The sequence below is a fragment of the Heliangelus exortis genome, chromosome 1 (assembly GCF_036169615.1).
Source record: "Heliangelus exortis chromosome 1, bHelExo1.hap1, whole genome shotgun sequence".
NCBI classification, from domain to species: Eukaryota; Metazoa; Chordata; class Aves; order Apodiformes; family Trochilidae; genus Heliangelus; species Heliangelus exortis.
Window position 1 is genome coordinate 71,523,571 of NC_092422.1, and position 16,118 is coordinate 71,539,688.

A 16,118-nucleotide genomic window follows, 5' to 3' on the forward strand; every position below is an offset into this window, starting at 1 on the left:
CTTCTATAATTGCCACATTGTGCTGCCCAGCCCATAGTTTTCTTCTGTTTTCCCATCTGCCTGACTGTACCCATCTGTTGTCTTCTTAAAAAATACATATAAGGATCCAACTATTAAACAAGGGAAATAACACATTTGTTCCTTTTATACAGTGCCTAGCACAATCGTATCTCAATCCATGGCAAAGCATTTTCTTCAAGCCTTGTTATACAAGCAATAAATTCTCTAACAATTAGCAGCAGTTTAGACAGCAACCTGATGTAAAAGAATAATGCAGGTTCATGACCTAATCTGAAGCAAGCTGTGTAAAGGGATTTGTTTGCAGAATGAATTACCCAAAACTAGAGCATTGGTTTCCAGATTTAGCAAGTATCCCATTGAAAGGGGTTTTGATATTTGATGTCCTACCTACTCAACTGTAAGGACTTTCAGGAATGAGAAGCATTAAAAAAAAAAAAACACACCAAAACAAACAAACAAACAGCAGTGAGACAGGAATTCTTCTGCTCAAATATCCATCAAAATATATTCTGCAGCTGCTCTTCTTCCTCCACATAACCCTTAAACTGGAGGATGGAGGAGACTAAAGAGGCTATCTAAGGCATGACTGTCACTAGAATCATATGAGAAGAATGCTTGGATGTTATGAACAGAAGCATTCTAGTAGTACAGTAAAGTGCTTACATACAGGCATGTAAGAGGATTAATTACCCCTTATAAAGCAAGTCAACATTCCAAAACAAATAATTGTATGTATTATTTTGGACAGGTTAAAAAAAGTTTAAAAAAATTAAAAAAAATAAAAAAAAATAAAAAAAATGGTTTCTTGGCCAAGTGTGAAGATTTGGCCATTCCCATCCATAATTTCGATTTTGCATTTAAAATCCCATTTTCCTCCATTTCAAATACTGATTTCTCTCCTGAAGTATCTTTTTCAATATTTAAGTTTTTATTTTATGACACATGTAAATTATTACAGATGGCTGTGTTCCTTGGGTAGTGCAGAAACCCTTTACAGCTACATCCACATTAGTAAACTAACCATGCCTTGGAATATTCCTAAGCACTGTGGCCAGCTGGCACAGGATGGCCAGTATCTGTGCTAGCAAACTATGCTGGCTGCCAAACAAACTGCACATTGGGAATTGTCCCTGGACCATTGTAAGCACCAACCCATGCCCAGGAGTTATTCAGAGAACACTTCAGGGCCCCGAGCCAGAGTGCTAATTAAAACAAGACCAGAGTCTGGCCAGGAAATAACCTGTCAGTTTTCTAGCGTAGGTGATCGTGGTCCAGTGACCCAAAATGTTCCTGAACGTGTTTGAATTTCCCAGTATGCAAATATACTTGTGAATGACAAGGCTGCCAGAGCCTTGAACTCCAGAAGCAATGACAGTAGAATTTAGGATGCTCTGTCTTGAACATTCAGCTCTGGCTTCCAAGAGCGTGCTCTGTTCTGTTATATCCAGCCCTCTCCTTATAGTAGTTCTCATAGCCATGAAGCAAAAGGGACCTGACCTCATTCCCAAAACCCAACAGTAGGTTTCTTTGCTTATCTTTGCTGGTCTACACCAGCTTCTTTCACACAGGGGAATTTTGTCTCTTGCAGAGTGCTCCATGCACCTTTGCTCTCCACAGTCATCAAAATAATTAGCCATAAAAGCTCTTGTCCAAGATCTTTCCCTTATGTCTGTGTCTCTCAAGCAAGAAAGGATGTTTCTAGGCCATCTTCTGTCATCACCTCTGGGTTTTATGTAATGCTTTGAGTTACTGTATTCTTCATCTCAGTGGCTTCAGATCCATTGTGAATCACCTTTCTGAATAATCCTTTTGAATTACCAGGCTGAGGGGCACCTCCCCAGACAGTGCCAGCTGTCAATTCTGCTAGCTCTAAGTACTTATTCATTACCAGGTGACTTTACTGGGGCCAGTTTCCTCATTGCATTAAATCCATTAACACAAAGTGGTCAGGTTGTCAGCAAGGTTGTAGAATCAGTGGGACAGAGATCTCCCTCTGGACACCTCCCCAAGGCACTTACCTGTCCTGTCTGCCTGGGAAACTTAAGTGCTTCCATTAAGAGACCTGCTTTATTAAGAAAAAGTTAGGTATGAAAATTAGGAGGAGGAGTTTCCTTCCCTTTATGTTTTTAATAATTTCTTTCAAAATAAAATCATAAAAAGTGTAACCATCTTGCAAACATCTTTACCCATCTGCAGCTATTTTAACCTCTCTGCTGACAGAATGGGGGTTTTGTGTGTGGCAAATAAAATTCTACAAACATTCATCCACCTTGATTCATGATTATGCTGGGGCTGGACAGCATGAAATAAAATTCTTTCAAAACTAAGCCTTCCTAAAATTTGGCAGTATTCTGTCACAGTACACAATAGTATACCTATTAATCAATGTTCATGACTTGCATGTTGGAATGAGCTGCTTTATCATGCAGATAGAAATGCTTCTGAGGGCTAAGAAGATTAAATATCTTCCTGAATTGTGCTTGAACTGTGGTCCTCTAATAAGGCAGGGTTCACTGAATCATTCAACAGAAATCAGAACACTTTCTAGAGCAGAGAATACTTTTTTTTTTTTTTTTTTTTTTCCCCCCAGCAACAAAAGAGAAGACACATAAATAGCCCTGCCACAGACTGGTAAGCTTATAAAGCCTCTCTGCAGGGACACATAATAGCTTATGTAGCCTTAGGAAGAAGAAAATGGAAAAACAAAATTAAAATACTGGAAAATAAGATTGCTCAATCATCACCAGAAAACTGACTAAATAAAACTGTTGAAAAACAAAACATAAACCTTTTAGAACTAGCAAATAGGATATTGTGTTTGATAGCCAAGTAGCTGAGTACTTTATTCACAGGGCCCAATGACAAACTGGATTATTACAATGAGGGTAGGACTGGCCCACAGTTCTGCATAGCAGAGGAGCCAGCACTCAAGGAATTTCCTACTTAGCATGTTAACCAATAACCTAACCTTGTGAAAAACATCTGTTATTATAAATTACTACAACTAATAATGTTCCTCAACTTCTGAGCCCCATGATTAACTTTATTAATTTTCTAGCAAAATTGTTATTCACTTTTTCAGACTACTGTGTAAATAAGGAATTATTTAACAGCCACAGATTTATGCAAAGTGAAAAGAAAGCTATTATTTATAAGCAGATTATGATAAACTGTTCAGTTCCTCCTCACAACTTTTTCTAGACAAAATTGGGGGTTAAGTGCAAAAAAAAACATTTGGTCTGTGAAAGAGATTAAAATCCTGATGCTGTCTCTGTCTTGCTGTATAATGTTACAGTAATTTTGCCACTTTTTTGGACAATGTGAGATTGGCAGCCAAGCTACAAATAGACCTTGTAGACATTAATTAAAAAAATAAATTGAGATTAATTTTTAAAGTTAATTTAGATTACTTTTCTGCTTTCCTAGTCCTTAGCTTCTGTAAACTTGCTTAATGCTGAAGAGGCTGTTTTGCAAACAGCTTCCATCAGAGTCTGTGCTCTCATCTGTCCTGAGCAGAAGTCCCTTATGAAAAGGGCCATGGCCAAATTAAAGTCAGCCTTAAGTTCACCTCCTGCAGTAGCTGCCAGAGGAACCCCAGAAGGAGGAGGGAGCTGGCACTGCAGCACCTTTGTCTCAGTGTTAGAGGTCCCCTCTCCCCAGACTGCTGCCAGGGTGACACCCCACACCTCTGTGACCCTGCAGGTCCCGTGTGCCATGCTCAGAGCATAGTGCAGCTCTGGGGAAATAACAGGGCCCCAGCAAGCCACTGGGTGCTGAGAGGGCTGTGCACCAGTGGTACTGGAGCCAAGTGGGCACAGGAGGCAAGTGGGCACAGCCTTTGTGTTTCTGTTCTTATTTGCATCTCCACAGTTTTATGTTTGTCATGTTGGGTTCCCCTGGGCTATCTCAGTTATGGTGAAATCTACTTTATGTATCAACTGCAAAATGTACAGAGCTGCAAATGTCTTGTAGGTAAAACTCTTCTGAATAAAGCAAATTATTATGTAGATTCAAATGATACAGAGTTTACAGAATGGTTTGGGTTGGAAGGGGCCTTAAAGATCATACACCTCCACATGGACAGGGACACCTCCCATCAGACCAGGTTGCTCAAAGCCCCATCCAACCTGGCCTTGAACACTGGGGGATGGGCATGGGGCATCTACAGCCTCTCTAGACAACTTCTTCCAGTGTCTCACCACCCTCACTGTGAAGAATTTCTAGCTTGAATCTACCCTCTTCCAGCTGAGAGCCATTACCCCTTATCCAATCACTACATGCCTTTGTAAATGTGTTAACATTTATTTTTTTTTAACTATAGGGTGGGCAGTAAGGGCAGAACTGGAATGAAAAATGGCATTTTCAAGGCTGTGATGTTTTCTCAATGAAAACAGAAATAGAGGTTTTTATTTTGTTTGCTGGGTCAACACCAAGAGGGTTTTTTATCTTTATACAATTGCCTTTATAGATCCGGAGACTCAACAGCCAGAATATGGAATCTCAATGAAAACAGCAACAGCGGTTCCACTCAACTGGTTTTGAGGCACTGCATAAGAGAAGGAGGACATGATGTCCCCAGCAATAAGGATGTGACTTCATTGGACTGGAATGTAAGCTAACTTCTAAGACTGTATGATTTTTAACTGTCTAAATTTAATTCAGAGGCAGTTACAGCTGCTGATCTATATCTCTTTTATCTGAAGTGACCAGAAGCTCTGTCCTAACCTAGTGATCTCTTGTTGCAAATACTCACAATAGGTTGAACTTTCCCCCAAATGCTATAATTTTCCAGGCCTGTTGCCATCTTCAAGCCTACTAATAATGTATTTATATCTCTGTTTTAGGAGCATGGGTAAAAAATAGTTTACCTAACTTTAAGAATGAAGGTTTAACAAAGAATGTGTGTAGTAATGAAACTTGATTAACAATATATTTGCATCTCATAGTTATTTTATTTTGGCATGTAAGGAGATACAAGCACCAGTGAAGCTTTTTCTAAAGCTGGACTTTAAAGACCCTCTTCCATTTGAATTATGCTGTGCATAGCAAAACATGCTTGTGTTGTCATCTTCATCTTGGAAGAAGCATTATGTAGTCAGAATCTCTTCACCTACCCACTTACTGGGTGGAATGTTCTTTCTTCATACCTTTTAACTTTCATCTAGCAAAATCTTCCATTTAGATAATACACTGTTTTACAGAGAAGACTTGAAGTGAGCAGGGAGGTCAGGTATTGCTGGCAATCTGAAGTGTCTGGACGGTGTCTTTGAACAGCATTAAGGCTTCTTTGTGTCTCATTTCTGTCACCAAGCATTGTAAAAAGAATTTACAAGGCCCTGCAGTAACCTTTATTAATTTTGGGATCACTTGCTTTCTGTCTGTTTAGCTGATATTCGTACAGACAGAGTGATCTCATTAGTCTTGTGTTCATAGGAAAATAGATTAAAAATTAAGTACCAGAAAGGATTCTCAGCAGTCACATACAGTCTCAGTTGCTGGCTAGAGACCAAGATTCGATTAATTTTTGCTGCAGTAATATTGTCCTTTAGGTGAGCTAGGTGATTCACAAAAGTAAAAGATAAGGCCACTGCACAAATCAGCTTCCCCTACATATTGCATATTTGACAGAATGAAAGAAGCTGATGAATAGTACTGAGAGCAGAGACAGGTTAACAAGGCAAATAAAGAGAAAACCCAAGAATATTCATTACTTGTTTCCTGTGGGTATCACAGAGGAGAAAAAAACTGAATTGAGGAGCAGGAAAAGAGTAATAGAAAGAGGAAAGCAAGCAAAGGTGCAGAACCATTATGAGAAAAGTTGTCCTAAACATACAGGAGATATTCTAGTTAATTTTCTGTAGTAGTTCCTTGCCTTTCTAGGCTTCATTGGTCATTGATACTTCACTTGCATTGAGCTAGTACTTAAGGAAGTGTTCCTAATTTAAACATCTGAAGTGCTTCCAGATTACTTTGAGTTTTTCAATAATGTGAAAAGCCAACAACAAACTTGGATAAACTCTACATCTAAGCCTTTGGCTTTTCTTCTGCCTTCGGTTTTACCACCTTTGTTCTCATCTGTGATCCAGACAAATGTATTGCACAGTGAAGCTGGCTGAGGTTTTGATGTTTTTCCCTACACGTCATTACATATCTGACTCAGTGGTTTTGGAGGGTTGGAGTGGACATACGTTTTAAAGGACAATTTTATGCTTTTCCCTGTCTGTTCAGGATGCTAGAAATGCCATCTGCCTTTATTGTTTATTTAGAACCATAATATTAATCATAGTTCACTGTGAAATTTTCACACTGGTGATTTTAGATTGATTCTTCTCTGGTAAAAAAAAGTTATTTCTGGAGGCTATATTGAGATCATGTCCCTTGGTACCAAGAGCAGGATTCATCTCCCTTAGATGTAAGCATCTAAACTAATCATCTAAACTCCCTTTAAGTCAGTAGAAACAGAGGCACTGCTTTCATGCTGGTCTAGCCTCAGTCTAAAACAAATGGGATCATGAATTACACTCTAGAGGTGAGTGATGCTGTTACAGAGGGACATTAGATTACTCCCTTAAACTAACTCTTGACCTCTGGACATTTGGAGATAAATGGGGTGAATATCACTCCTAATCCAGGTGATAGAATGTTAAAGACAACACCCAGCTCCAGGAGTACCCATCTCACCAGGTTGCAGAGTTGAGTTCCCTTTTAATTATTCTCATTCTGCCACAACTCTAGCATCACTGGCTGTGCAGGAGGTATCCTGCAGTGAAGGGCTCCATCCAGCAGAATACACATCATTTGATGATTATGAATCCTGTGCTTTTTTTTCCCCTTTATTTCTCCAGTCATGTGTGGGAGTCTGTGTTCAGCAAGTAGGAAGCAGCTTCTTTGAGGTGGATAGCATTTGAGGTATTAACCATGAGTGTAGGTGGCTCAGGTGTTTTGGTCCTTCTTTCAGACAGAGATGCCTGAATTTCACTGAACTGGGATTAAAGCAGGATTTAGATGATTTATTAATGTTTTATAGCCTCTTTATGACTAAGAAGCAGTATCTGTTTCCTATCTGGAGGAATCCTGTAGACTTTGTTAGATCTTGTTTTCTTTTTCTAATCTTTTTGATTAAACTGCTCCTACCTGCTAGTATAGCCAAGTATTTTACAGTATGTTAGAGGTGTTTATTTCCTCTTTGCTGTCTGCAGTAATAACCTTTAGTTTAAATGATAGTATAATCTGTGTCAATGTGTGGACTCAGATTCCCCATAAATGACAATGCAAAAACCTTAAAAGAGTAAAGAAAAGGTTGCTTGAAACAGATTTCATCTAGTATTGACCTTTACCTTTTATATATATCTTAACAGAGTGATGGAACACTATTGGCTACAGGCTCATACGATGGTTTTGCAAGAATATGGACAGAAGATGGTAAATCAAACAGCATTTATTATTATTATTAATCATCAAATGGCAGTGAACTGTAATTTGGATAATTTTTAAACAAATTGTAATATTAACTTTTTCTTTATTCCAGGTAACCTTGCAAGCACCTTAGGTCAACATAAAGGTCCAATATTCGCCCTGAAATGGAACAAAAAGGGGAATTATATTTTAAGTGCTGGTGTTGATAAAGTGAGTTCTGAAAGTATATCATTCTAACAGATACGTGTGCTAGCTCAAGTAAGCTTGTACTGCTGAATTCCCTAAGATTATTTTCTCCTCTTCTAGGCATTCTGGGAAGTTTACTTTCCTTCAGCATGTTTTAGTGCACATTGATTACATTTTTGAGGCTGCATAAATGTGTACCGGTTTGATGTAAAAGATTTTATTTAAAAAAAAAAATACAGAACCACTTGCCTGCTAAGTAAAATTGCATCTTAAATGTGTCTCAGTTAAATAAAGAACTGCTTCCACTACTTATGTTTATAGTTCTATCAACTAACTATTTCCAGGAAGGAAGCAATCTTAAAGTTACTTTACCTTTTAGCTCATCTAATTATTGGAACACTTGTATTTGCATAAAATATATATGGCTTCCTATGCAAATGTGCAAAAAAAATTCTAATGCTGAACTCCAAATCAAGCAAAACATAGTAGTTTCAACTGAGTGCATAAAAGAAATTAAAAGGAACAGATGACTCCTGATAACGAGCACAAATGAATTAAAACTGAAACTGGAAGGTACACAGCATTCATCTTGCCTGACTTTTGATGTCTAAAAATTAGATGTGTATGTCATCTTTGGTTTTCTTTATAAAATTCAGAGAAAAATAGCCCTTCTAAGTGATGGGTTACATGCCCTGTTTTGCACTGAGATGCACTGACAGCACTGCCTTCCAGCTACTGACAGAGGGTGGTCTAGGGGAAACTAGCTAAGGCTTTTACATCTGATTTGCTGGCTAGATGAACGCCTATATTTTCACATAACTGTGAAAATGGTCACTTAGTTTTATTCCTTTTAATACTGGCTTCAATTCAGCTACACTTGCCTCCCAGTGGTAGTTCCATTATTCTGGCAAACTTGAGCAAACTCAGTAGCAGCAGTGGTTCTTTAGATGATCCATTATCAGCAAGATGAGGTATCCTTAATTTATTTTCTGGAACCATATACTCCCCATAAATTGACAGTTCACTCAGAAGATGATTTGAGCTTTACAGAGGAGTTGCTCACGTGTGCTGTGAGTATGTATTAAACCTGTAGTGAGCAAATTACACTTTAGTCTGTCCCAGCACAGTGGCTAGATAAATGTTTCACTTGGTAGTTCAGTTGCTAAAACTGTAATATCTTATAGTTTTGGAAAAGAATTCAACGTGCATCTTTGAAAAGGGGAAAAATCTTTGAAAAAGGCAACTGAAACTGCTGTAACAAACTTCTTATTAAAAATGTGTGGTGCTGTCTTCTAGCATTATTCAGCGAAAATATGCCCGTTCGTAGTAGTTATATTACTTCTTCTTGTAGGTGTGATACTTGTTTAACTATACTTAAATTGTTACACTGTAATATCTGGAATTTCTGTTTTTTCAGCTGTTCAGCACACTAGGCTCTCTGCAGTCAAACATTTTATCAGTCCATCTTTTAGAAATGCTCCTCAGTGAAGGTTCTTTCTGTTTGTTTTCTCTAAACTGAACAGCCACTAATCCTTTTTTTCCTCCTTCCCTCGGATGCAGACAACAATAATTTGGGATGCTCACACAGGAGAAGCTAAACAGCAGTTTCCTTTCCATTCAGGTAATTTCTCCATAACTCTTGTCAGTAAAATGAGATGCAGTTTTTAATTTTGTCATGGTAATTCATCCTTTTGTAAAAACCCATCTGCCAGTGAGAAGTTTTAACCAGGTTTTTTGGGCTTTAAGTTTCCTGAGTACCACAGCTTGCTCATTTATTATTTTTTTCAGAATGATGGGGTTCTGTGAGAACCCCATTTTCAGCTTTTAAAGTCAAACTGATTCTAGTCTGTCATTATCTGTGTGATTGAATAGTACCAAGTGCAGATTTACAAAGAGATTTTAGTGGAGGTGTCTGGGAACTCTTCCACTCTTTCTGCTCTTGGTACAATGACTTGAGACAGAAACAGGTGGATCCTCTATGCAGCTGGCATTCACCACCTAAAGCATGAAGGTCTTTAGGAATTTTTTAGCTTTTACTTTTGATTTAAAGTTCTTCAGTATTTGCTTTCTCTGGTTATCAGAACTAAGTTGCCAACCTTGAGTTTCAAAACCGTGCTGCACCAAAACCTTATTTGGATGGTTATATGTAGGTCTGGTCTGCTTCAGAGACAGAAAATGTTACAAATACTAGGTAATCTCAAATAACAGGCAATTATTGGTTGGTGCTATTGACATAATCTTAAATCCACTTGAGACCAGACTTGTAAGATGATGAATTCATGATCCAAACTGAGTAAGTGGTAATTGTGATGTATTTTTAAGGATCACCGTCAAGCAGAGATTAAAACCACCAAAACATTCCAGATTCTGGTGCTAGAAGTGTTCGTCTTCCTGTGTGTTCATTGTAACTAATCCATTTTTAAACACAGCAGGCTTTCACAAGGTGCTCCGTGGTGTTTTAAAACATATTTTACTACTAATTTTAAAACATTATTTTGTGTATGATTTTCAACTCAATTTCTGCTTGTCCTCATTCTCACATTTTCACAGATGTTACTAATATGCAGTAGCAATTGAAGTGGTTATTCAACAGAAGACAAAAAGTATGTCCATGCGCGCAGCAGATCCATACTCTGCATTTTTGTCACTCATCTTCTTGCTTATTAATTCAGCTGTCAGTTTGGAGGAGTCAGTGTCTGCTGACAGATTTTCTCACTGTGGCATTTATTTATCTGTCTGTCATAACTCTTCCACATAAGCAAACTTTGTACTGTATAGAGATGTAATTAATGAAACTCTTAAGCCCTCTGATCCCCAACTATTGATCTAAGTACTTGCAGATCCTGAACTTGTTTGCCCCTTCAGAATGATGTTCACTGACATGTAGCTATCTAACAGTACCAAGGGCAAAGAATTCTCCTTTTAGCAAGTCTAAAACGTAGCTACACCTCCCAATGCAGTATGCCAGTGTCCATCTCTATTGATGGATTTTTAAAACAGTCTTGTTATTCATACAGTTTGTCTTTGGACAGTAAGACACAACTGAAATGAAGATGTGAAGAGGCTGATTTTTTGTTTTTTCCAGTATTTCAAATATGTTTTCGTAGGGAAGTAAAGCAGTTAGTTTTTAAGGAAATTGTTAATGGGCCAAAAGCTTATGTCCTGCAAAAAGCCCCTTAAAATCAGCTAGGCTACTTGTCCTCACCTAAAAATAAAGTCATAAAGACCTCACCGTGTCCTCTTTGCATCACGTTCCCACCAGAACAAACTAAAAGCAAATTCCTTTCCGTATCTGGAAAACCTTGTGTACCCAAGGATTAAAGGAGGCATTTTACCAGTTAAAAATCTAGGCCAGGCAGAGTACAGTTCCTATTAACAATCCATGTGACAGTCCCTTTTACATTTTTTATTCTTGGCAACTTTGCAACCTGCTGAGCTTATAACCATATGGACCAAACTGTCACCTTAAAATACACAAGGAAAACTCCTTAGTCTAGGTATTGAAGGCCTCTATAGTGCCAGTGTTCCTATGTAACTTTACAGTTAAGGTCAAAATATGTAAATATGTGGATAAGTAGCCTCTAGCATTTCATTGTTATTTCCAAAACTGTGAGTCATCATAGGGCATTTGACCAAACTATATATTCACAAAGTTTATTTCTTAAAAATGCAGTGAAATAATCCAATTTTGACACCTATTGATAGGCATGGACTGATGTCTGTGCATGCAGGAACAAATTGGTTATGTGATACCATAAGAGGTCTTTATGTGATTCAGTTTTAGACCTCTTAAGTGCTCAGAATCACTCCCTGCAGACACTTTACTCTGTCCTCTTCTGAGCTTGTAATTCAAAATCACACCTAAATCTGTTCAGAAAAAGCTTCAATTAACTGATATTTATTCTCACACTTTTATTGTTGAATTTATTTTAGCTGCATTTCTGAAGTATTTGTTGCAGCTTTTGTTAGATGACGTTCTAATTGGTTTTATGCAACTGGCTAGAATCCCATGTTTCCAGAGACACTTTACTGGCATCAAAAAACACGTTTGGTTGGTTTTTTCCAGACCATTTTATGTAGTTACCTACACAGCAAGCATATGATTAAATACACCAATAAGTGAATCAGTATTAATTATCAACACTCTGTGATGCAAATTATGCCATAATGCAAATCCATTGCTTTAGGTGCAAATAGCTCTCAGAAAATTACTGCTCAACTTGTATATATCATACAAGATAGTAGCCTTCAAGGCATTTTGCTATTAATGAAGATAGATTTTTGTTTGCTTTGAAACAGTAATACAGAGCTTGCAGCATCGTAAGACAGACAAAGAGGCAATTGAAGAAACAAAATCCTTTACTGTTTCCTGATCCCCTTTTATGTTCATTGAAAAACTCAGAAGTAACCTGCCTCCCTCACATGAATTTCCTTTGTTTCTACAATCTATAAAATCTTTACCTGGCACACAGAAACTTTTCATTAATACTTTAAAAAAAAAAAAATAATTGTAAATTAAACAATTTCAGTCCTTCTCATTTAGAAGGTTTAGAAAGTCGCCTACTGATTTCAAAGGTGACATGGATCAATCTCATTTTGCAGTTCATAAAAACTATGGCAGGAAAAAACATGTAAATATAATAGGCTTGTCAGAACAGGTATCTTTTCACCACTGTATTACAGAAGTATTTTTCTGAACATATTTCAATAAGGCATTTCTTGGCTTCATCTTAATGATAAACTTGCATTGTATTGTTGCCAGAAAGAGATTCAACTTGGCTCCCTAAATGCTGCTATCGTTCTGACACATTTCCTTCTCACAGGATTGTGCCGAGAATGAGGACTTCTGTATTTAGCAAGTCTTATGTCATCCTCTGGAGGGCAGCTATGCTCTTCCCTGAGCACAAAACCCAAGCAGCAGTCATGCAAGCTGTATGTCAGCAGTTCCCTCCTGCTCTGCAGGCTTTCAATCTGCACTGACATTCTGTAAAAGTGGGGCTTGGTTTTTGTTTTCCCACACTTTTTGCAAAGTGTATGTTGCAGACAGGCACTAGTTGCATGTTCATGTGCTATGTCTGTACAAAGTTTCTTAAGTTTAGTCCTAATTAGTGCCAGACTGTCTTCAGAAACTCTTCTTGTGTTTCAGATCAGCTTGGTCAATGTGCCGGTCTTAAATCAGTCCCCAACCAAATTAAACTGCATGTAGGAATTATTAATCTGCATGTCTGCACAGAACTGTAGGTTTGCATTCTGTCCAGCATTTATAGGAACATTTTTTCCTAACCCAGCCGAAATTATTTACAGGGTTTTTTAGTTTAATTTTCTTCCAGATTCTTAGCCGAGCTGGTTTACAGAGGAATGAATGGTAGAGATGGCCCTAGAAGAGCGTGTGACTCAGTGTGGAGGGTGGAGGAGGGTTGTTTTGCCTCCTCTTATGTAACTTAATCCAAAAGATTCTCATAAAGAGATGCTTTGCAAACCACCCAAGTTACCCCCTGCATGAGAAAAATAATTTGTGCCATTCGGACAGTCTCTGATACCCCTGTAACTCATAGTAGGTGATTGTCCAAGAAGTAGCTTTTAGTCCATTCAGTCCAGATGGGTGACAGGAAAAAAGTGATTTGGTGTATCTGTTTCTTTGCTGTGTCACTGATGTTCCTTCCATTGCTTGTGCTTTACAGCTCCTGCTTTGGATGTAGACTGGCAGAACAACACTACTTTTGCCTCCTGCAGCACTGACATGTGCATTCATGTATGCAGGCTTGGTTGTGATCGTCCCGTTAAAACCTTCCAAGGACACACAGTAAGTTTGCAAGTCCAGAATGTTAGTGATAAAGTCACCACAGCATGCAGCAGCTGATGTGTTTGCAGAGTGTGCTCCAGCAGCAAAGGTGTTAACATCCCATTGCTTCCCTGAAACCATATTTCCCAGGAGTGACTCACCGCCTGGGAGAGGATAAACTGTTCTAAATCACTGTAGGAGGAAAAACCTGCATCTTAAACAGTGAGACTATTTATATGTAGCTTGAGCTGCAGACTAAGCATGCATAAATAAATAAGATTTTATTTTCTTCTGGCTTAATTTCCTTTAGTAAATGAGAACTATCAATACAATTTACCTCCAGCCATTGTTTAGTTTTAGAATCAACTTAATCTAGTAAGATCTATTTAAGATGTATTTCCCCACCCTTCTCTTTTCCTGGTGATATTTAACCATCAAAAGGCTATTCTTTTCTAGCTTTCATTCATGAGAAAACTGCTATCATTATACTGACCTGTAATTTAGATATTAACTATCTCCCACTGAGGAAAAATTGTGCATTTGGAGACCTGGATCTAGTACATGGTTAAACTGATACTAAAACTCTATTTATGACAGGTTTTTACATTCCTACAAACTGGCTGGTGCTTTTTGTGATTATATGAAATTAACTGTTTTGCAAAAGATCCATATTTTTACTTAAAATATCTGTACAAATCCTTTTAATTATGACTGAAACAAATCAAATGGATAAAGCAAAATTTAGATGTTTTCAGGATTATTTCACTGACAACTTGAGCCAATGTATGTTTCTAAAAAAATTTCCCTTTTTTTTGAAATGCTTTTTTCCCTCATATGTCTGACCCTCAAAAAAAGTCACAGAAAGCTTATTGATGACAAAGGGGATACACTAGGCTTAGCTATTTACAGAGTGCTAGAAAGGTTGACAAAGGAAGAATCATAAACTATTCTATATTCAGTCCTGGATCTCATTTACACAAACACCTCTGTTTCGAAAGACCAGCATTGTTTTAGAGCTGAAATACCAAGTTCTAAACTCCACGAAACTTTGCACCCCACCCGTATTTTCTACTGAAAAATTTGTATCTCCTAAATCCACAGAGGGTAAGATGAAGAAATAGCTCAGTTTAAAAAACAAGTTAATGCTGCATTGTCAATCTGTGTGGTTTGAGGATTTATTCAAATCCTAGCATATGAACAAAAGAGTATGAGAGACTTTGTGCCAGAACACGTATCAGAAGACTGTTTGTGTGTATTGTTCAGGAACACAAAATGGTTACCCATCCCCAAATGACATTTAAATACCGTGCTATGGGAGCGGCGCTGCTTTTGTTCAGCCGTGAAGCAATCGGGGCTGGGATTTGTGGTCGAACGTGGTGCTTGCGTGAGCCGTGAGTGCCCTCTGCTGGGTGTCCAGAGCAATGCAGGCCACGGGAATATTTGCTTAATAAAATTACTCTTTTATTTCAGAACGAGGTTAATGCAATCAAATGGGACCCATCTGGCATGCTATTAGCATCCTGCTCCGATGATATGACATTAAAGGTAATGCAATATCTACTTCTGCTGTTCTAAAAGTAAAGACAAAAATTAATGACTATTTTCTAATCTTCTCCAGAGTGCTGGGTGCTGTATCACTTAAAAGTCTGCATCAGCAGTAGTTTTAGTATGTTCCATATTTCTTAAAGACAATATGAAAGATTAAACACAGAGAAGCAGCCACTAGGAAAACTGAGACATCCTATCCAAGTGGCTGATACAGTTTAAATACACACATACACACACACACCTGCTTGTCTGCAAACAGAGGCACAGTCCCTGTGCTCTTAAGAAGCAGCTTTGACAAAAAATATAGAGTAGAAGAGTTTCCACTTAAATATCCTTCTTCTGAAGATAATTTCATTGAAGCTGTTTGATTTTTTATTTTTTTTTTATAATACTAAGCAAATGGACGGGACATAGAAATTCAGGGTCCACCAAAAATCTAAATTACTTTCTGAAAATGCCTGTCTGTATCCTTTCACTGTATGAGAAGCTTCACTGCTGATGTACATGCCTCTGTTGGGTGCCTGAAGTGATGAATCTGGTTCTGGCTCACAGCATCAGAGGCTGCTTTACCAGCCCACCTGGGCCACTGTACCAGGAAGGTATTGCTAATACACGAGGAGCCCGAGCTTGCAAAAATACTTTTCACAGTAGAGCTTTTCCAGCCCAAGCTTTTCTCCATCTCATTCTCCTTTCCCAGCTACACTGGATGAAGACTCTGTCCACATAGGAATAGCTGTATGTTGTGACAGCCAAGCCCTCCTGCTGGACTGTTGGTTTATGCTGAGCAAAGCAAACATCCCAGGAAAGATTTGGCCTTGTGGATAGAATTGTACCAGTAATACAGATTCCTTGTAGTATATTTGTGTTAATAAGGATTATACCTTTTTCCACTGCTTACTGACACAGCTAAAGAAAGAGATGTTCCTAGCATGTACCACAACCTGTGTATAAGAACTGAAGCTGAAAAAGCATCAAAACTTGAAGAGCTAGGTGAACATCAACATTACCAATGTTTCCTTTTCATAGGTAAAATGAGTTTTGCTTAACTCTGTTCTGTCTTTCCCACATACCCACTCAGGTTTTCATCCCTCTGGACTCTTAAGTGTATTATGCCAAACTGTTGATAGAACTGCAGATATACAGGAAACAGGGCAAGAAGAGACTG

At 38.1% G+C, this 16,118-nt stretch overlaps 1 protein-coding gene across 4 annotated transcripts in view; it reads left to right on the forward strand.

Annotated features, from left to right (window-relative positions):
* The window catches only part of TBL1X (transducin beta like 1 X-linked), a 199,025-nt gene that overhangs the window by 174,003 nt on the left and 8,904 nt on the right, over positions 1-16,118 (forward strand). For all 4 annotated transcript variants that reach the window (XM_071747860.1, XM_071747834.1, XM_071747850.1 and 1 more), the window contains 6 exons: positions 4,490-4,631; positions 7,380-7,443; positions 7,550-7,647; positions 9,184-9,244; positions 13,305-13,426; positions 14,876-14,950. In XM_071747860.1, coding sequence (XP_071603961.1) covers positions 4,490-4,631; positions 7,380-7,443; positions 7,550-7,647; positions 9,184-9,244; positions 13,305-13,426; positions 14,876-14,950 — 562 coding nt within the window. The remainder of the gene's footprint in view (positions 1-4,489; positions 4,632-7,379; positions 7,444-7,549; positions 7,648-9,183; positions 9,245-13,304; positions 13,427-14,875; positions 14,951-16,118) is intronic.